At 42.6% G+C, this 21,388-nt stretch overlaps 1 protein-coding gene across 2 annotated transcripts in view; it reads right to left on the bottom strand.

Moving 5' to 3' along the window:
• Positions 1–21,388, bottom strand: part of SLAIN2 (SLAIN motif family member 2) — a 71,506-nt gene that overhangs the window by 26,886 nt on the left and 23,232 nt on the right. For both annotated transcript variants that reach the window (XM_074992736.1, XM_074992737.1), the window contains exons 3-6: positions 11,656–11,820; positions 10,263–10,424; positions 1,705–2,064; positions 38–175 (exon numbers count right to left, since the gene is read on the bottom strand). In XM_074992736.1, coding sequence (XP_074848837.1) covers positions 38–175; positions 1,705–2,064; positions 10,263–10,424; positions 11,656–11,820 — 825 coding nt within the window. The remainder of the gene's footprint in view (positions 1–37; positions 176–1,704; positions 2,065–10,262; positions 10,425–11,655; positions 11,821–21,388) is intronic.

Genomic DNA, 21,388 nt, shown 5'->3' with positions numbered 1-21,388 from the left:
AAATACGTGTTTACAATATCACTGTAAGGATACTTACTGGCTGAGGCCTGAGGTTGAATGCGAGGTATTCCTCCATTTGGCACTTGAAAATTTGAATCACTTCTGCTGTTTTTCACAGACTCAGCATGGATGTTAGAAGTCCTGGACAAGTTTGGAAGACTACGCCTTAGTTTTTCTATATAAAAATACAATACAAAGACACAATGTACAACCCAGTGCAGAATACTGACTACATAAGTCTTCAAAAACTGACCTGAATATTAATTTTGCTATATAAAACTCCAGTGCAATTTAATAGCATGCTGTAGCAAAAACTAAATATTATTTAAATCATTCTACTATCTGCAGATTACATTATCTTCTTATGCTTCACATGTGAAATATTCTGTGTGTGTTTTCTTCCTACATAAATACTTTGCAGTTTTGTTATGTGTTACAGAAAGTCAAATCTAGCCAATTTCAAGGTTCTAAAAGATTATCTGAATTGTGAAGTCATGGGTTTTTTAATACGATGTGTTATATGATGTTTGATCATAATAGCTTTTCCGTCAATTTATGCCCAGTTAGTTTCTGGAACTGGACAAGAGAATTTTCTGGACAACGAGAAGTCATAATTTTCTGGCACATTATTAACACTTCCACTGCTACTGAGCTCTTAAAAGACATTTGGGGTAAAATTAGAGCTAAACAACAGCCCAGAACACTGAGAGCCAGGAGTGGTGGCTATAAACAAACTTTCTGGCACCATGGGAAACTTGGCCACATCCATAAATCATACTGGATTACAAAGTTTGCCAGATGAGACCCCCACAGTAGAGAGGTTCAATCTGTATATAATTACCGTTCCTTGTTTCCAGTCTCTGTATATATAAATTTTAAAAAAGATTCATTCCACCTACTACTGAAGTGCTGTCATCTGAGGTGAAACTTTGATTACTTAACAATCAAGTTTACTTTAACAAGCACTGTAACTGCATATAGTTTTCAGTGGCACAAATTCCATTCCATTCAATGGCACAGCTGCACCACTGTACATACAGGCTAAGGAATTTTCTTTTTGTCCATGCACTGGTCTCAATTTAATAGGGCCAGAGTAAGATGGTCATTTTCCAGGGAGTGCTCATACTCTCACCCCTGCTAAGATGCTGAATAAAAGGCGTGGTGCTTATTTGGGAAAAACCCTCCCTTCCCAACACAGAGCATTTTACCCTCTAGCTGTATTTTAATACCACATCCACTACTTAAATATCACAACACCTTGGTTCTGTTGTTACTGTGTAGCTTGTGTGTGCTGCAGGAATTATGACTGCTCTCAATAGCTGCTCTGTATGTTCCCAGCCAAAGTAATTCTGGAGTTCATCTAAGCAAGACTAGGTTTAGGTAGGAGTGAGAGGACAGTTGTTTTTAATCAAGAGAGTGGCTGTTCACTGAGCCATCCTGATATAGAAGCAATACACATCAGATGCAGAAAATACATATATAATCAGGTATGTCAGCTGGATTGAAGTAAAAATATAAAACAGCATGAGCTCTCAGTCTCATTGGTATCCTTATAACCTTTGCACTTTCTTTGGATAGCTTAGGTTTACCAGGTTTGGCACAAGTTATTGATTACTCACACTGCAAACTGACAACTACACGTATTTACAACACCATACTACTGCATTTGTGCTCCTTCCAGACTTGTGATACAAAGCTCTTTACCTTCACTTTTGACATTGCTAGTCTGTAAATCTGCAGGATGGCCTTGAAGCGAAAGACGAGGTTGCTGTAAGCGGCTAATCATAGGCTGGGGTGAGACTCTGCTATATTCCAGGCCTCGAGCAGGTGATCGAGAACGAGGAGAATTCCTGGGAGACTGCTTTGGTGAAGGCCATGGCGAATTGCGTGGCGATGGTGAGAACTTGCTAACAGCCGGGTGCACTGCATGGTGTGAACTGTCTTCTTCATCCTCTAAACTCTGTGCATCAAGTTCCTGATCACTAAACGTACCCCGTCTTGTAGAATTGCAGGAAGAACCAGAACTACGTCGAGAAGTAGTTGCTGCATACTCTTGCCGGAGACCTGGCAACAGTAAGAACATTGACACGAAGAAACAGTAAGTTGATTTCTCAAAACATTTGTGGACAATTAACCGAGTTTATAAGATTGAGGTTAAAAAGTTGCATTTATTATACATCAATTTTATCTTGCAGTATAGATGCAGCCTTAGACTCGAAATGGCTACTATTACAGATGACTACACAAATACCTACCCCCAGGTTCAAAGTCATTTCGCAAATCCTAATTCCTCTGATTTGAAGATTTCACCCTGAATTGGTACCAACAAAGTAATCTGATGGTTGGTAGCCTATGTGAAATAAAGAGCTTATCTGAATCCCTTTCCTGTGACAAGGTCCTTAATTTTACTTTTTTCCATAGTGTGGACCACATCTTATATTTTTGGTGGCTCACCTCTCTCCCTCATATCTGCCTCATAATACTGAGCTACAGAGATTATTTACGCAGAAAAATAGCATTAGGAGGAATGTTAAACATACGTCTTACAAATACCACCATTAAGCAACTGGAAAACCACCAGCAAGTGGTCCACAAGGCAGTCTGAGAACTGTTCTGATAAATTAGTACCCATGATAATTAGCAGCTTTGGAAAGCTCTGCAGAACCCCAAAATGAAACAGACAAAAGACTGAACAAAGACTTCCTCAAAGCTGATGAAGTGTCCGTGGCTTTCCTCCACCCTTATCTGTACCTATTGAAAGAACTGATTCTCCAGGCTTTAAGCACTGAGCTCACCAAGACAAGTGTACACTAAAGAAATACTTGTCCCATGGAGAAGGGACTTGGAATAATAAGTGAGCCGAACTAGCATTTTTAAAAAAATTCACTGTGGGCTATCAATTTGACTCTCTTGTCCTCCAGTATTTTTTCCCTTACCTCTAAATCCAAGTCCTTGGAGCAACTTTATCCTCCCCTACCCAGAAGGCAAAAGGATCAGCCAGTCAAGTTACAGAAAGTGCCAAAGAGTGGAGAAATGCACATGAAGCGTGTCTATTTTTCATCTCCATCCTCTCAAATATAAGGCCATTGCAGAGAAACTACACTGTTTGCTTTGTTCTTCACTGCTTAGGATGTTAAGGGAATTCCCAAACCTGAGCCATTCTTTTTAGGTGACACATCTGGGGAATTGTCAAAGATTGAGGAGTCAGTAGAGGTGGTGTTGAAAGGAGAAGTTACTCATCCTGTGCAGTAACTGGAGTTTGAGATGGTCATCCCTGTGGGTGCTCCACCTAAGTGCATCAGCCCTGCTGCGCCCATGGGTCAAAGATCTTTGTGTAGCAGTGTCCCTCAGCTCCCACCCACACATGCAAGCCTCAAGCACGAAAGCCCGTCATAGCTACTGCACATGTGCGGGCAGGCTGTCACCCCTGTTCTCTGATCCAGATGCTGAGGTACAAATCCAAAGCAGAGGGGAGGTGGGGAGGTGATGGAGAACCTACAGGGATGACAATCTCGAAGAACTCCAGTTACTGCACAGAACTCTAATAGTACTTATTGCTGCGTGTGTCTGTTGGAGGTAGAATAAGCAGGTAAGTATACATGGAATGCCTGTTTGCACAGGCTCGCATGATTGGGAGCAACACCAGGCTGTGAAACGCTGCCATTTTTTGTGACTAACTCTCATTGCAGGCCTCCTACTATTTTTGAGACTTGAGCAGACCTCAGGTGGACAACAGAGCTCTAAATCTGTTGGCCAACTAGGAACCACGCATAGACGTGATGGCAGTCGACAGCTGGGTGACAGATGAACACGTTCTGCTGGGTTAGGAGCAGAAGTACAGGACGACAAAAATGTGGGTGACGCCTGGACAGTTCTAACAGTTGAGAGAACCAGATCTGTCTGGGCCATCTGGCTGCTATGACCATCACCCAACCTCCATCCTGCTTTATTTTGGCCACAACTCTCTGGATGAGGGGGATTGGTGGGAATGCATACGCTAAAGGTCTATTGCATATGATGTTCAACGCATCTTCCAGTGAACTGTGGTCTAATCCATGTCTGGAGCAAAACTGGGGGCAGAGTGTGTTGGCAGCTGTGGCAAACAGGCCTACTGTCGGGAACTCCCATTTGCGAAAGATGTGGCAGATAGTGGACCTGTTGATTTCCCACTCATGACGTAGAGGAACAAAAAAAGCAGTCAAGTAGCACTTTAAAGACTAACAAAATAATTTATTAGGTTATGAGCTTTGGTTGTCCGCAAGTGTGTTGTTCTTGCCAGGTATATAGGCTGCCACAATGTGTATTTATCTGGGGATACACCACTCCCGAAGTTGCACTGCATCCCAGTAGAGTCGTTTTGAATGTACGCCACTGTGTTTATGTAATGCATTGTTGTGCTGGAGACCTACATGGAAAAATGCATGCATGCATAGCAGACTACCTTCAGTTCTAGTAGATTGATGTGTTTGAGTTGCTCAGCTGGTGACTGTGCACCCTGGACTACTTAGTCTTTGAGATGAGTACCCCAGTCCAGTAGGGGAGGCATCCATTGTTATCTTGATTGTTGAAGGGGTCCTCTGGAATGGTACCCCTATGTATACATTGTATGGTTGCATCCACCAGGTGAGGGAGCTCCTGACCTTGATTCAACATTTTGCTCAGCAGATGTATGCAGGGCCTGAACACCACTCTGAGCCAGGCCTACATAAGTCTCATCTGGAGGCATGCATGTGGCACAAAGGATGTTGCTGTTGCCATGTGACCCACGAGCCATAGGCACTGGTGGGCAGTGACGGTAGAGGAGAGAGTTGCAGCTTGTTTATGACATCCTGAAAATGTCTGCAGCCTCTGTGGAGGGAGACAGGCTGTAGCGGTCTGACAGTCCTAGAGAACCCCAATAAGCTTGAGTCTGGGACCTGGTGTGAAGATGCACTATGGTAGGTTTATGAATAGACCGAGATCAGGGAAAAGATTTCTGGTGACCGTTGTTGCTTGCTTGTTTTGAGTCAAGGATTACCCCCTTATCAGGCAGTAGTCTAGGCAGGAAAAGACAGTCACTCCCTTTGTTCTTAAATGTGCAGCAACAATTTCCAGGACCTTTGAAAAGATCCCTGGTGCCATACATAGGCCAAAAGAAAGTACTATGTACCAATAGTGTTGATGTGCTATGATGAATCTGAGATATGTCCTGTGCAAAGAGTGGATAGCTATATGAAAGTATGCATCTTGGAGGTCGAGTGTGGACAGCTACTCCCCTTTTTGTAGGGCAGGGATGACCCTAGGATCACCATCTTGAATCTTTGACAAAGCATGTGCCAGTTCAGGTTAAATATAAGAACGGCCACACTGGGTTAGACCAAAGGTCCATCTAGCCCAGTATCCTGTCTGCCGACAGTAGCCAATGCCAGGTGCCCAAGAGGAGGTGAACTGAAGACAATGATCAAGTGATTTGTCTCCTGCCATCCATCCCCGCCTTCAACAAAAGGCTAGTCACCATACCTTTCCTCTCGCTAATAGCCATCTATGGATCTAACCTCCAAATATTTATCAAGCTCTTTTTTAAATTCTGTTAGAGTCCTGGCCTTCACAGCATCCTCTGGTAAGGAGTTCCACAGGTTGACTGTGCGCTGTGTGAAGAAAGACTCTCTTATTAGTTTTGAACCTGCTACCAATAAATTTCATTTGGTGTCCTCTAGTTCTTATATTATGGGAACAAGTACATAACTTTTCTGTATTCACTTTCTCCACACCATTCATGATTTTATATACCTCTATATATCGCCCCTCAGTCTCCTCTTTTCTAGACTGAAAAGTCCCAGTCTCTCTAGCCTCTCCTCATATGGGACCCGTTCCAAACCCTTAATCATTTTAGTTGCCCTTTTCTGAACCTTTTCTAATGCCAATATATCTTTTTTGAGGTGAGGAGACCACATCTGCATGCAGTACTCAAGATGTGGGCATACCATAGTTTTATATAGGGGAAGTAAGATATTCTTCATCTTATTTTCTATCCCTTTTTTAATTGTTCCTGAGGTGTAGTATGGGTCTCCAACCCCGTCTTCTACTGTGTAAGGAAATATCAGGAGTAGAATCCCTCTCCCCTGTGCACAATAGGTACTTCTTCTATGGCCCCTAGCCATAGAAGGCATTGTGCTTCTTACAGCAGCACAGTCTTGTGAGAAGGGTCTCTGAAAAGGGACGGGGAATGGGGGTTTGGAGATGAATGGACTCATAACCGGTTTGTACAATTTCCAAGACCCAGTGATCAGTCATGATGGCTCACCAAGCAGGGCAGAGTGCTGCTAGCCTTGCGCCAAAGATGGTGTGCAGCTCTGTCTGGGGCCCGTGATTTAAGGGGGGCATCTGATTCCTGACCAAAACTTCAAAATGACTGGCAGGCCGGGGCCTGCTGGGTCAGAGGCAGGCTTGATGCCTGTCTCCTTCTAGGCTGTTTTTGATGTGGTCAACTGTCATATTGGGTTATTAAATGAAGGTGGTTTATATTTGTAACTACAATAGTACTTGCGCTTCCAACCTCTTTGACATCAGTGTGACAGAGGTCAGAGTGTTCCAGAGGATCTTAGCTGGATCCAACAGTGCTTCGTTGATAGGCTTCATTCATTGCCAGTCTGTTGTGTGGACATATGGAGAATGTCTGTCAGTTTGTGTTTAGTATCTTTCAAAGTTGAGAGGGATCTCTCAAGTCTGAGACCCCCCTAAAAAGATCCTGGAAGGTTCTGGAGTCATTGGGTGAGATGGAATGCTGAACTACTAAGGATGTCAAAGATGGTGAAGGAGAGAGACACGATCTGTCTTTCCCCTTAAACTGACAGCCGTAGTCTTCTATGTCGGAGAAGTCTGACTTGATGGAAGATAGTATACTGGTATATTGTGGTCTGTCCCTAGGCATCGGAGTGGGAGAGGCTGATATTGGAATGCTGCCCACAGGCCACAGTAAGGCCAAATGGGTGGCAAAAGTGGGGCAGCCCAGTGAGGCTGCCATTGTTGCGTTTGCAGAAGCATAGAGTGCTTCTTTGGTAATTTCTGAGGTGACATTATACTCTGAATCTGAGGACCCTGTTAAATTTGTGGTTGGGGTGTGTGGAGATGACAGCCTCGGGCTATGCATAGAGCTGTCACTCAACTGAGGTGTGCGTGGAGCTGAAGCAACAAATAACTTCTCAGCTTTTGTGCATGGCATGAATGGAGGCAGGCCTCAGTACCAGAGGCCCCTGCGCCATCGATACCACAGGGAGGGGAGTCAGCGCAGGTGGTGCAATCTTTTCTGTATGCTTCCCCAGTGCCGGTTTGTCAGCACTTTCCCCTGCTGGTGCTGAAGCAGTAAAAGCAGAAGCCTGTATGCTCACCACCAGTCTTTTCTGCTGAGCCATGACAGTGGCATTATCAAAAAGCCTCACCGCTTTGGCTGAGGAGGGTTGATCCCTCTCCTTCTGTTGCCTTTTTGATGAGGACACCGAGGCTGCCCCCTTAGATGCGGGGCAGGCAGCAGCACATTGTTTGGAGGCGGTCCTGAGTGCACTCAGAGAAACAGACCTGACGAGGAATGAGACCTTTTCCTGCCTCTGGGGGATTTCCCCTTTTGTGTCGGACTTGTCCAAGCTGAAGTCCTCTGTGAGTAAACAGCCCCCTGAGGATTATGTCTTGGTGGAGGAAGGAAAAAGGGGAGGGAGGGAGAGAGAGAGAGTTCATCTAGTCCCTGGGTGTCAGGGCCTGTTCCATTAGCTAGACGCAGAGCTGGTACTGTCTTGCTCTGCTGGATTGTTTAGAGGCCTTTTTACGGAATGAGCAGCTCTCAGTTTTACGGTGCTGACCTAGACATATGCAAAATAAGTAGCCATTTGATATTGGCATGGAGAGGCCACAAGTAGAACACTTCTTGAAGCCTGGGAAACCAGGCATGAGTGAGTAATGAAGTTGGCTGCCATCTGTAACTGAGCCAGCCGAGTGGCTGAAGCCACTTGGGGAAAACCCATGTCAGCAGCTTTCCCCATAGTCTGGTCTTTTTTCTTAACTAATGCATAGTTGATAGTTCAAATAAAAAACAATTTTGGTTGGTTTTTTTTTTTGTTTTGTTTTTTCAGGTCTGCGGTGGCTCAGGAAGAGAGAGGGAGATCTGTGACCGAAGCCAGTGGCAATCAGAGAAGAACTGGAGGTGACAGCCTGCCTGCACGTGTGGAGTAGCTGTGACAGGCTCTTGTGCCTGAACCCTGCATGTGTGTGCGGGAGGCCAAAGGACACTGCTACACAAAGATCTTCAACCCGTGGGTGCAGCGGAGCTGACACACCTAGGTGGAGCACTCATGGGACCCCCAAAGAACAACAAATTGATAAACTTAATAGTAACGAATCACTGGGACCAGATGGGCATTCACCCAGGAGTTCTGAAAGAACTCAGATGTGAAGTTGCAAAACTGTTAACTGTGGTTTGTAATTTATCCTTTAAATCAGGTTCTGTACCTACTGACTGGAAGGTAGCTAATGTGACTCCAGTATTTAAAAAGGGCTCTAGAGGTGATCCTGGCAATTACAGATCAGTATGCCTAATGTCAGTACTGGGCAAATTAGTTGAAACTATATTAAAGGAAGAATAAAACTGTCAGACATGCAGATGAACACAACTTGCTGGGGAAAAGCTGACATGGTTTGTTTAAAAGGAAATCATGCTTCACTAGATTTCTTTGAGGGGTCAATAAGCATGTGGACAAGAGGGATCCAGTGGATATCATGTACTTAGACTTCCAAAAAGCCTTTGATAAGGTCCCTGACCAAAGGCTCTTAAGTAAAATAAGTTGTCATGGAATAAGAGGGAAGGTCCTCTCGTGGACTGAAAACTAGTTAAAAAAGACAGGAAACAAAGGGTAGGAATAAATGTAAGTTTTCAGAATGGAGAGAGATAACTAGTGATGTTCCCTAAGGGTTTGTCCTGGGACCAATCCTATTCATCCTATTTATAAATGATCTGAACAAAGGGGTAAACAGTGAGGTGGCAAAATTTGCTGATACTAAAGTGGTCAAAATAGACAAGAACAAAATAGACTGAAAAGCTTCAACAAGATCTCACAAAACTAAATGAATGGGCAACAAAATGGCAAATGAATTTTAACGTTGATAAATGTAAAGTAAAGCATATTGGAAAAAATAATCCCAACTATACATACAAAATGGAGACTAAGTTAACTACAACTCAGCAGGAAAGAGATCTTGGATTCACTGTGGATAGTTCTCTGAAAACATCCACTTAATGTGCTGCAGCAGTGAAAAAGGCAAACAATGCTAGCAATCATTAAAAAGGATAAAGAAAAAGACAGAACATGTCTTATTTGCTCTGTATAAATCCATGGTACACCCACTTCTTGAATGTGTGTACAGATATAGTTGCCTCATTTTAAAAATATATATATGGGCATTTGGAAAATTATTAGGGGTTTGAAACAGGTGCTATATGAAGAAAGATTAAAAAAGACTGGGACTTTTCATCTTAGAAAAAAGGAGACTAAGAGGGGATAGGATAGAGGTATATAAAATCATGACTAGTGTGAAAAAAGTGACGAAGGAAAAGCTACTTTGTTCCCATAACAAAAGAACTAGGAGTCACCAAATGAAATTAATGGGTAGCAGGTTTAAAATTAACAAAAGGAAAACTTCCTTCACACAGCACATAGTAGGCCTGTGGAACTCCTTGCCAGAAGAGGTTGAAAAGACCAAGACTTTGACAGGGTTCAAAAAAAGAACTAGATAAATTCATGGAGGTTAGGTCCATCAATGGATATTAGCCAGTTAGGCAGGAATGGTTTCCCTATCCTCTTATCAGACGTTGGAAATGGATGTCAGGACAGGGATCGCTTTCCCAATTACCTGTTCTGTTCATCCCTCTGGAGTATTAAGCATTGGCCTCTGTCGGAAGACATTATACTGGGCTAGATGGACCTTTGGTCTGACCCAGTATGGCTGTTCTTATGTTCCCCCAAGAACTTGAGTGCAATGTCTGTCTCACCTTTTTTAAGGGTTTCTGGCCCAAAGTACAAGTTTGGGGGACCATTTCAAAACTGCTTTTCCCATGGAGTAGGTCACTGCTCTAACTTTGCTATTAGGGCCATCTATTTGACCAGTCTCAGCAGTTCCTGCTCCTCTTGCCATTCTTTCCCCTGCTGCTGCATCAGAAAGTGTAAAATGTCTGCAGCTGAAGTTTAATGGAATTATAATCAAAAGAATGTTTGTCTTTCAGCATGCAAAGCACTTACTTTCCTCCTGCATCCGAGCTAGAATTTGCACATCTGTGACATCATTTAGCTTGTAATTTGATCCAATAGAATCTTCATCCATTTCTGAAGCACTTAATTCACTGTCTATAGAGGACTGGGGGCTTAGTGGAGGATTTCTATCTGCTGAACATTTAAAATGACCTGCAAAAGAATAAAGAAATTAAAATACAACACAGAAGATATACTGCAGTGTATTGCATCTCAGGAGGATAGCTATGTTAGTCTGTAGCTTCACAAACAACAAGCATTCCTGTAGCACATTAAGAACAGATTTATTAGGTCATGAGCCTTCATGGGTAGACCCACTTTTTCAAATGATTGGAGTAGGCACAGAAATTAAATCACAAACCATTTTCAATCATTGTCATGAATTCTCCAAAAGATTGGATGTTTTCCAAAAGAAAACTCTAAGCAAGATTTATTTTAGGGAAATCCTAGGCCTGTTTTATACAAGAGATCATACTACATTATTACAGAAGTTCTTGCTGGCCTTAGAAGCTCTGAATTTATAAACTTCAAGAGATAAGCTTCAAGTGATTTGTTGAGCCATTGGATGACTGTATATACAGTGTGTTTAGTTACAACCTTAAATATGTAATTGGAATTTAATACTTATGTAACTTCAGTTAAAAATGTTTTTTAAATACACCCAATAACCAATACTATTTGTTTAAAGCTGTTTTATTAAATTAACATTTGCAGAATTAGAGACTGCTAGAAAGTTTTTCATATTTCTGATGCCTTCCCTATCCTACAAGAGGTCTGCAGATGCCTCCAAGTTTCTGAGGCCTTCCCAATGTATCTGCTGATGTTCCAGAGAAACAGACAGTCAAAAGGACAAAGATAAAGGTAAAAAACATGGCCAAATGTTGTGTCACTGCAGAGTTTCAAGGCATACCATTGATTCTTGCGCACACACACACCTTCCATTTTAAGATTATATGGTTGGTGGCACCACAAGATTCGACATCACTTGCACTGATGCTGGCTTTAACAGTGCTTCAGTGCATTAAGAGAAGATGTAGGTTTTGCAGCCATACACAAGTGCAGATTATGATTTACATTCCAAAAAGCTACACCAACCCGTCAATAAATGCAGTATGCCTCATAGCCTTATAATCAAGTTATATGAAACATTTGTCCATGTAAAAGTATACTTGACTGGCACATATCCAGAGAGAAACAGCATAAATATACTTCATGTCAAAATAAGCTGGCCAAATGCTTTTCCTACAACGTTAGCAGCTTGTATATGGTGCAGACTTCCTACTGGAATTCATGTTGTTACTATAGTTTTTTTTTAAATCCACATACAATTTAACTCCTTGCAGTCCAACCCACAACTCATGACATTTTTAAACCAGAAACTTACCTGAGCTGCCAGGAAATACAAGCTGTTTCACTAACGGAAGTTTCACTGGTGTTGAGGAAGGTGAGTTGAAACCACTGCTGTAAGGACTACTAGCATTTGGACTATAAGGGCTTGTGTAACTGACCGCACTGAAAGGGTTACTGTACAAACTCTGTCTCTTGAGGACTGTATGAAAAGGGGAAAAAGCCACATTGAAGGAATTGGTAAAGATCAACATACCTATATGGTAGAATTAAAGTCATTCAACAGAATTTAGTTACCAGGCAATTCAAGTAAAACAATAGTCACCAGAAACGCAACATTTCTTTAGGCTTTGTTTACACTCGTGTGATAAGAGTGCAGTTGCGGCTGCAAAGCTAATCAGAGACTTCTCTCACCCCCATAGGTAAATCACCTCTTTGGAGGTCTGTTCATACTGGTGCCTTACAGCACTGTAACTTGCTGTGCTCAGTGGGAGGGGGCCCACAACCCCTGAGAAACTAATTACAGCTGCAGTAAAGCAGCAGTATGAACAAGCCCTTAGATTTAAAAGGAGTGCCTATTTCACAGTCCAGATATGTACAATCATAAGAAACACAGAAGAATGACAACAATAATCCTAATGAGCTTTCCTCACCCAAGTCAACAGGAGTTCACACCACGTAGCTCACCTTCACTTCTACAAGGCATATCTACTAGTCTTTTGAGTGCCCTAAGGTTCAGATGGCATGGAAGTGGAAAAGGGAAGTGAACTCCTCCATGTAGATACTCTAGCCAGTGTCTAGAGTCTAGGCCCGTGGTTTTCAAAGGGTGGTCCATGGACCAGATCGCCTGATAGGAGGGCCACACACTCGGGACACCTCATCCCCCACCCCACATCAAGGAGTCCACACTGGTATTCTAGCTTCAGACAAGGGGGAGGGAGAAGCATCTCCAAGCCTTGCAGGCTGGATCCAGACCATGGGGGGGGGGGAAAGAAGCAGGTCTGTGCACCACTGCTCCTTCTCCCCCTGGATGGGGGAAATGGCAGCACAGGAAACTGCTCCCATTGGTTGGAATCAGGGTCAATGGGAGCAGCAGAGGGTAGCACCTAGGAGCAGTGGGGAGCACAGAGCCAGGTAAACACTCCCCATTCTCCCTCACGTGGTCTCCCTCCTATGGCCAAACCCCCCTATTATATTGGGTGGAGTCACCAAGTTTAGAAAGAAATTGTTTGAACTGAGAACCCTGAACCTCAGCGTTCCCTTCCCTCCTGCTCCCATTGGGTGAGAGCACGAGGGGAGGAAAGTGCCTCAGTCAGGGGACGCATCAGTGAGGGGCTGTGGTGTGTTGTTTTTTTTTGCTTCTCGCCTTTATGTGGCCCCCCCATTGATTTTTTTGGTGGATCAGTGATTTCCCCCTCCTCACCCAAAAAAGTTCTCCATCCCTGCCATAAATAATGTTGAAACCTTATGTTTTGGGCATAAATCGATATTTTACTTTACTTAAAATTAAGTTTAGTAAACTAACATGATAAATTTAAAGTGCTTAATCTATTTAATGATTTTTGTTAATATTTCCTTTTTTACCGGTTAATCTGTTCTGCCTAGCTTCAGCACTCTCACAAAGGGTCTCAGGTGTAATTGGACAATTAACAGTGAGTTTATGTTCATAAATTCCATGTTCTTAGTTTCCAACTTATTTTCCTCCCCACTACTTCTTTTTAATCCTACTTAGGAGTGTACAAATTTAGTTATTTGATTATTTGTAGTTTAATACATGCATTACACTGATTAGGAAATTCATCTTCTACCATAATTCATCTGACTAAACTATGAATGAAAACTGCAAGGGGTGTGTGGGGGAAAGCAAACTTTACTTCCCTTATTAAAGGGAGGTCCTTAACTAGCGAAGATATTTTATGTCCAAGTACTAGAACTGAATTATCAATTTTCTCCAAGAAAACTGTTCGTTTTGCGCAGAGCAATCTCCTGCATCGTTTTAAATTAAGTTTAACTGCAATTGAGCTGGCTACTAGGAGCAATGGACCCTTGGCAAAGAAAGGTTACAACCAATCTACAATAAACTCTTTCATATCCACCAACCTCAGACCAGGAGATTGCCAGATATTTAAATATTCTGGATAAGAGAGGTATACCTAGCAATGCATAACACTAAAAACAAACAAGATTAGATATTAAGAAAAACAAAAATGTATGCAGAGTACTTTATACTACTACAACAGTAGTACTGTACACTGTAAACTTACACTATATTCGCTGTATTTATTTGTACTTACTTCCACTATACCGTATTTACTGAAAACATAACTAAAAATTTACTTATGGTTAAAATGCCAGTTATTTGAGAGTTCTGGATAACAGAATGCTGAATATGAAAGTTTATTGTATACGCATGCGCTGCAAAACATTCAAGGATCATCCCAGGAAATAACATGCTGACGCGCAAGATCCCAGAACAGTTATGGAAACTGAACTATTGAAAAATATGGCTTTTTAATAGGCATGAATAAAAATCCTCAAGGTCCTCAAAGATCTAACTGTAGCATTCCGCTGTTGCTGAAACTATAAAAGGCAGAAAGAAAGCAATATATTAATAAGGAAGTGAGGGTGAAAGACCTAGGGTAGGGTTGATTCTCTGCTTTACTGCACTGAACAGCTTGACTGACTTGTTTAATGAAAACCATTTCACTCAATGGTCTTTTTAAGTTAGGAGGAGCAACAAGTGATTCAGTAAGAGATTTCCACTCCTGGTGCCATAAGAATAAAATGGCATTCAAAGTTTTAAAATGAACAAACAGTTGTATTCAGAAGTAATACAAGAACTGGAGGTTCGTACTCAAATGTTTGTGCCACAACAGTGCCAAATACCACTTAAATTACAGAATGATGGTGGCTAATTTAATACAATTTTTCAGATATTTCCAGTTTATGTATATGAAATTCACAGAATACAGCATTCAGAATATAATTAAAGCAACTGCGTTATAAAATGCACCTAATTTAGAACATCTGAAATTCTAAGCAGATTAACTTCTGGAAGATTGGACCAGTGTTCTCTTGTTGTTGAATCACTTGGCTGAAGTGTAAAAATTGCTCTCTCATCTTCCAACTGAATGTTGGTCCTTGTGATGAAAAAAAGAGTACCTATTACTTCAAAAAAATGTGAACCCAGTCCCCAATGTATACGTAAAAGGCCAAAATGGTAAGAACTGGGATGCTCTGTAGTATAACACATGTATACACTCATACAAAAATATATGTTAAAAATGTTAAGATTGTAAAATCAAGAGCTCAAATCCTAGGAAATGCCAAAATAAAGGGCTTTTGTGTGACCTTAATACAGCCTTCCTGCTCAGATGCATGCAGGCTTAATTACACAGTCATATACTATTCTTTCCATAGTACCTCTCATTCAACATACTTTAGCAGTTCCAAACTTTTCAGGGTCAGGGCCCCTCCTGTCTCTATCCAGGCCATGGCTCCAGGCACAGTGGGTCATGGACAGGGCTAGGGAGATCCAGGGCACTGGACCAGCAGCTGGGGCCAGGGCTGGGAGCAAACTTGGGCAGCGCTCCCCCGACAGGGCTAGGGAGATCCAGGGCACTGGACCAGCAGCTGGGGCCAGGGCTGGGAGCAAACTTGGGCAGCGCTCCCCCAACACGTGCACACACACAAATGTTCCTCCACGTCTCCTTAGGGAAGCATGCCCCAAAATTTTTAGGACTCCAGTGTATAGGATAACCTACTCCGTAGATGACTGAGGGCTGAATAGTGACGGAAACTTGTCTGTAGAGCCCCTACCTCATTGGTTGTAAAACTCAGAAGGCCTTCAGTGAATGAAGTAGGAGACTGCAGAAAGATAAAGGATGATCTCATGGGCAAAGTAGCTGAATTCCGCCATCGGAATCTGGCTTCTATTGTTAACTCTGCCAGAGTTCCTAGGCAATACTGTGCAATACTTAAAACTGTTTACAGTGTGTTCCTCAATGTCCTGGTGTGTGGTTTGAGACCCTGAAGTCTCATTTACAGAAACGCAACTCAAAGCTGTAATTGACTTGAAGCCTTGGGAACTATGATTTGAGCAATATAACACTTCATAGATGAAGTACTCTGGTTGAAGTTTGGCATAGTTATAAACAATTGAAAACATTTTTTTTTAAATAATGGGAAGTATGTGGTCCCCTTAATAAGCAGTGCTATCAGTCCCACCTATTATTTCCTTATGTCATAATTTATCAAGGATGAACGACGCTGATCCACAAACTTTCAGCATATCCCTAAGAACACTGTATAGTCTCTGCCAACCTGTCTCCCCAAGGAAAGAAAAAGTTTGCCTTTGGAAACAGTCACACTCTAATGTACAGTAACTACCTTTGATGAGTAACACTAAAACTGATATATGGCCTTCTTCTAGAAAGAAAAAAAAAGCTATGAGGTTTCCAACAGGATTTTCAAGTATGATAGTTCATGCCAAGGCTAATTTTTTTAATGGATTAGTTTTCAAAATCATGGCCAAACCTTCTGAAATCAAGAACTTTTAAATTTAATGAAAACAACAGCTGGCAAACTCATTCTGGCAGTCTCAGCAGTAATTCAAACTGACCAGAAATAAAGTTTGTCATTAAGTGTAAAGCTGACCTAATGTATAGTGTGGTTCCAAACAGCCCCACTGCTTAACTCAAAAATGGACTTTCCATTCTGTAACTGGTGTGGTTATAATTCTTGCTCTGCACAAATCCATGGTGGTTTGTGCTATATAAGAAACTACACACCAGTCAGGCTTTTTATGCCAAATACTTAAGCACTGACAACATACCCAGCATTGTACAAAACAGACTGCCCCAAAGGTTTCACAATGAATGCACAATTAACTTGTATCCCTTGTCATGAAACAACTGTACTACCTCTCATGCCAGAGGATGTTGTGAAGGCCACAGTTCTAGAAAGAGCTAGACAAATTCATGGAGGATAGATCAACCAATGGATATCAGCCAGGATGGGCAGGGATAGTGTCTCTATCTTCTGTTTGCTAGAAGCTGAGAATGGGCAACGAGGGATGAGATGACTTGACAATTACCTGTTCTGTTCATTCTTTCTGGGGTACCTGGCATTGGCCACCGTTAAGGTCCTTCTAGCCCAGTATTGTCTCTTAAGTCTCACCCAGTATAGCCATTCTTAGGTTCCCAGCCCCTCTTTATTTTGAGACTTTAAAAACAAACAAAAAACCAAAAACAGGCAAGTGACAGTTTTTTATACATGCGAACAGATCCCACAGTTCTGTTATCAGGCACTGGCTCGTGTTTCTTTTCAATGGATTCTGTTTCACTTCCTAGTTTTAGAGGCTCAGGAAATTACTTAGTCTTAAATTAATCCTATCACGACTACATGAACATGATGCAGGAACACCTGAATATCCTCTCCACTATACTCCCAATTCATTTTTATGAGCAAAGTAATGATCGAATACATTAAATAGAACTCTGTTTGAGGAAAGGCAACCAAACAGGTGACACTCAAACACTGCAGCCACATAAAAACTCAACAGCACAACACCCTGGAAACATACTATACTGATGAGCCCCCAGCCATTTTGTAATTTAAAAATCACAATGGTTATGTCTACACTAGCACACTACTTCGAAATAGGCTACTTCGACACGTATCATCTACACGTCCTCCAGGGCTGGTGCCATCGATGTTCAACGTCAAAGTAGCGACAGGGAACATCGAAAGGAGCTGCCCCAGAAGGAAATGCGGAGCATCCACACACACACGCGCGCGCGCTCCCCCCATTGAAATAAGGGGCCAGCAAAGCCCCAAGCTGCTCCCTTAAAGGGCCCCTCCCAGACACACTTGCCCTGCACAGCACAAGATCCACAGAGCCGACAACTGGTTGCAGACCCTGTGCATGCAGCATGGACCCCCAGCTGCAGCAGCAGCAGCCGCCAGAAGCCCTAGGCTAAGGGCTGCTGCACGCGGTGACCATGGAGCCCCGCAGGGGCTGGACAGAGCATCTCTCAACCCCTCAGCTGATGGCCGCCATGCAGGACCCTGCTATTTCGAAGTAGCAAGACGAGGATCATCTACACACACCCTACTTCGACGCTGAACATCAAAGCAGGGCACTATTCCCATCTTCGAATGGGAATAGCGATTTCGACGTCTCACTGCCTAACATCGATTTCAATGTCGAAATAGCACACGGCGCGTGTAGACACAACGCATGCTATTTCAACACCGTGACGGCTACTTCAAAGTAGCCGGCTAGTGTAGACGCACTCAATATGTTTAATACGCAATATAGGGATAGATGATTTTACATTATATAGCATAGGTGGGACTCTTAGCACTACCAACTAAAATTGCTTAACACTTCCTATTATAAAATCTTTTTTCAGTTTATCATCACTTTCTCAAATCAGTTGTTTGGGCAGAAGTTGTCCGTGCCAAGCATATGTAATCACGCATGATAATTTTAATTGCATGTGGCAAAAGGGGCTGAATTAAAGTTCCACAAGCAACCTTAGCTATGGCATTTCCTAACTTCTGAGCTCTTGATTCTGCAACTTTATAATAATGTTCTTTAAACATACTTAATGTGTAAGTTCCTAGTTTATTTTTTTAAAACCAAAGGGAACTTTTTAATAGTTCCATCTCATGGCATCCTACTGACCCCTATCTGGATCATCAGCAGGGTTAGAATGCTAGGCCCACCAAACACAAAACTGCTTACTAGACTAGAAGGAGATGGACACACAAAATGCCTGTTAGTTTCACAAGTATTTGCTGGCAGAGACATGGCGAGATTTAGCAATCCTGGATTCCATTCTGGGTCTAGAGGGGAGCGTGCTCTAAAGCAGTGTTTCTCAACCTTTTTCTATAAAGTACCCCCCACCTTTTTTTTTTTTTTGAAAAAGGTACCTCCAGTACCCACAATTTTCAGACATGCAAATTTTTTTTCTACCATTGCAAGCACGCTTGTTTAAACAAATTAATTGTAACTGTTTGGTTGGAAAAAGTTGCCTATAGGCAATAAATTTGCCAGCATACTTATCACGGTGCAAAGAGGATGAATAAAAAAATTAGATGAACATAAAATAAGTCCGCTTTTTAATTCATGCATACGTATATATTTTTATGCAAACATCAATGAACACTGGTCAATGATATTACAAGAAAAATCATAATTAAATGTGAAATTTGAGCTTGTTTGGATTAAATCAAATGTTCAAACCTAGGTTTCAAACTGCTGAGGTCCACAATTAAATCAATGTTTCTGATACCGTTTCCTCTGTACTCCCTTCTTCCAAATCTGCAGCTTTATTCTTTATTTTCACAAGAATTGGTCCATTTTAAACCCTTTCAGTTATAATGATAAATACTAAACTAAAATAGTACAAATAGCAATGTTATCACTTACTTCAGATTACAAACATATTATTCCAAAGCCAGGCACTGCCACCTCCCCACTTCAACCCAATGACCCCTCCCCTCCTCCAGAGCCAGGCAGCCCCAGCCCCCCCAACCCCCTGACTTTAACACAATCCCCCCCGGCTCCTCCAGAGCCAGGCACCTCCCACCCCCTCTGTAATCAAATGCCGGCGTCGCTGCAGCCGTCACCATCGCCTCTGCCATGTGCTTCTCCTCCAAGCACTAGGGAGGGAGACATGCACAGAGTGATACAAAGAGGTCTCATGGCTCCAAGCATTTTGTTGCTCAAGAGCCACATATGGCTCCAGTGTACATACGCCTCAGACTTCTCTTGTGTACCCCTAAGGCTACATGTACCACATGTTGAGAAAAAGTGCAATAAATGGCGGAGACTCTTCTGCCCCTTTAACTGCAACCATTCCCTGATCCAGTCCTGTCTCTTCCTCACAACTTGATCATTGTCACAGTTCACTGCCAAATAATATACTCCACCCCTCAGACATCTCATCCCAATCCCCTTCTAAATCAAGCCAAGTCTCCCCTTCTTGGCTCTCTAAAGCCCAAACTTCCCTTTCTGTCCCAGCTCCATGTCCGTTTCCTTGCTCAGATGCTCACAGTTCCCTCACTTGGCTTTTTGTCCAATCTATCTTCCCTCTCCTCTCATTCTCAGTTCTAGTGTCTCTCTAGTCCTGAGCTCCATGCCCCGTCAATCCCAGTTCCCCAACTGCACCTCAGCTCCTTGTCAGATCTGTCCCCCTTGTTCCCCCATTGGTTCTTAATCACAACTCTTCGTAAAACCTGTATCTCCTCCCTTCCACTGGTTCCTAATTCCTGCCCCATTGTCCAGCGACTCCCAGGCCCACACGAGCTCCCAGAATTTGTTCAGTTGGTCCCAGTTTCACTCCCCCAATTCCCAGTCAAGTATCAGTCAGACTCCTTATTCCAACCTATCCCTATCTCCCTAGTTCAACTCCTTCTCCCTCTGCATTCATAACAGCTTCCTTCTTCATGCTGTCATGGTGCCAGCAAAGGAGAGAAGCGGTCATTGGGCACACGCAAGATATAGGCTCTGTTCTCATACCAGTGACAGGCCCCACTCTAGCCCAGAACTGCTGTGAACAGGCACAACAGAAAAAAATCCAGCTGTGAGGAAGCATGCTCACTCTGGAGAAATGAGGAAGACTCAAGTATGCTCTCTGAGGAACAAACTTGCTCACATTTTCAGTTGCTAAAAAATCAGAAAAGTCTCTACATAGTAAATGTGAATTGATATTTGTCAAAGGTGTGTAACTAACAAATATACACAGATTTTCATCGGTATAATACAAAGCACATCCCTGACACAAATGCCAAAACCATGCCAAATTTGAAAATTTTAACTAGAGGCAGCCCCCAAAAACAGAAAATGTAAAGACCTAATTGTTAAAGTGTGGCAAAGTTAAGGCTTTTGAAGTGTTGGGCAATATTAATAATAGGTGGTGGTACTAACAGCCCTGCCTCTAACTTGAGACACAAAGTACAGTAGACCCCTGACTTACGTATAGGTTTCGTTCCTAAGCAACCACACCTGTGACAAATTTCATGCAAGAAGGGACCAGGTGGGGGAGGGGACCTGCCACCTTCAGTCCCCTGGTCCCGGCTGTGCCTGCTCCCTACCCCCATGAGCGGATGGGAGCCAGGAACTGGGCAGCAGCCTGGCTCCTAACTCCCCTCTTCTTCCAGAAGCTGGGAAACTGACCAGCACTGCTGCATTAGTCAGTTTCTAGTGGTGTGCAGCCAGGGGCCAGGCTGCCATCTGGTTCCTGGCTCCTGCAAGAGGAGGGGAGCCAGGCTGCTGCCTGGGTCCCAGCTCCCTGCCAATCACTATTTTGACTCACGTTATTGTGTCAAAATCGTATAAGTCAGGAGTCTACTGTACAAATCAGGAAGAGAAAAAGAATACCATTACAGCCCTCTTTTGAGAAGGTTTAAATTCTTCTTTCTTCCTGATTTAATTCACTTTTCTAATGGGTATCTCCAATGTAGCCTTCAGCATCAATTCTTTATCTCGCTCCATGTTTTTAAAAACAGATAAACAAAATGTTCTCTCCACACATTTCCAGTTCGTCCCCCTCTTCTCCCCTCAAAATGACCATATTTTTCTCAATTACTACATTAATATTTTTTCTGCCAATAAAAATACCAGTTAACATCTATACATGGGACCTAAATATGCCAGTAGCCAAAGACATAAGAAAACCTCAACCTCATAATAGTAATTACCTACCTCACAGGGATATTTGAGGATAATAGATTGAAGATGGTAAGGCATTTAGCTGCTA

This window comes from Carettochelys insculpta, chromosome 4 (genome assembly GCF_033958435.1).
Source record: "Carettochelys insculpta isolate YL-2023 chromosome 4, ASM3395843v1, whole genome shotgun sequence".
NCBI classification, from domain to species: domain Eukaryota; kingdom Metazoa; phylum Chordata; order Testudines; family Carettochelyidae; genus Carettochelys; species Carettochelys insculpta.
This window is presented reverse-complemented; position numbering and strand designations above follow the sequence as displayed.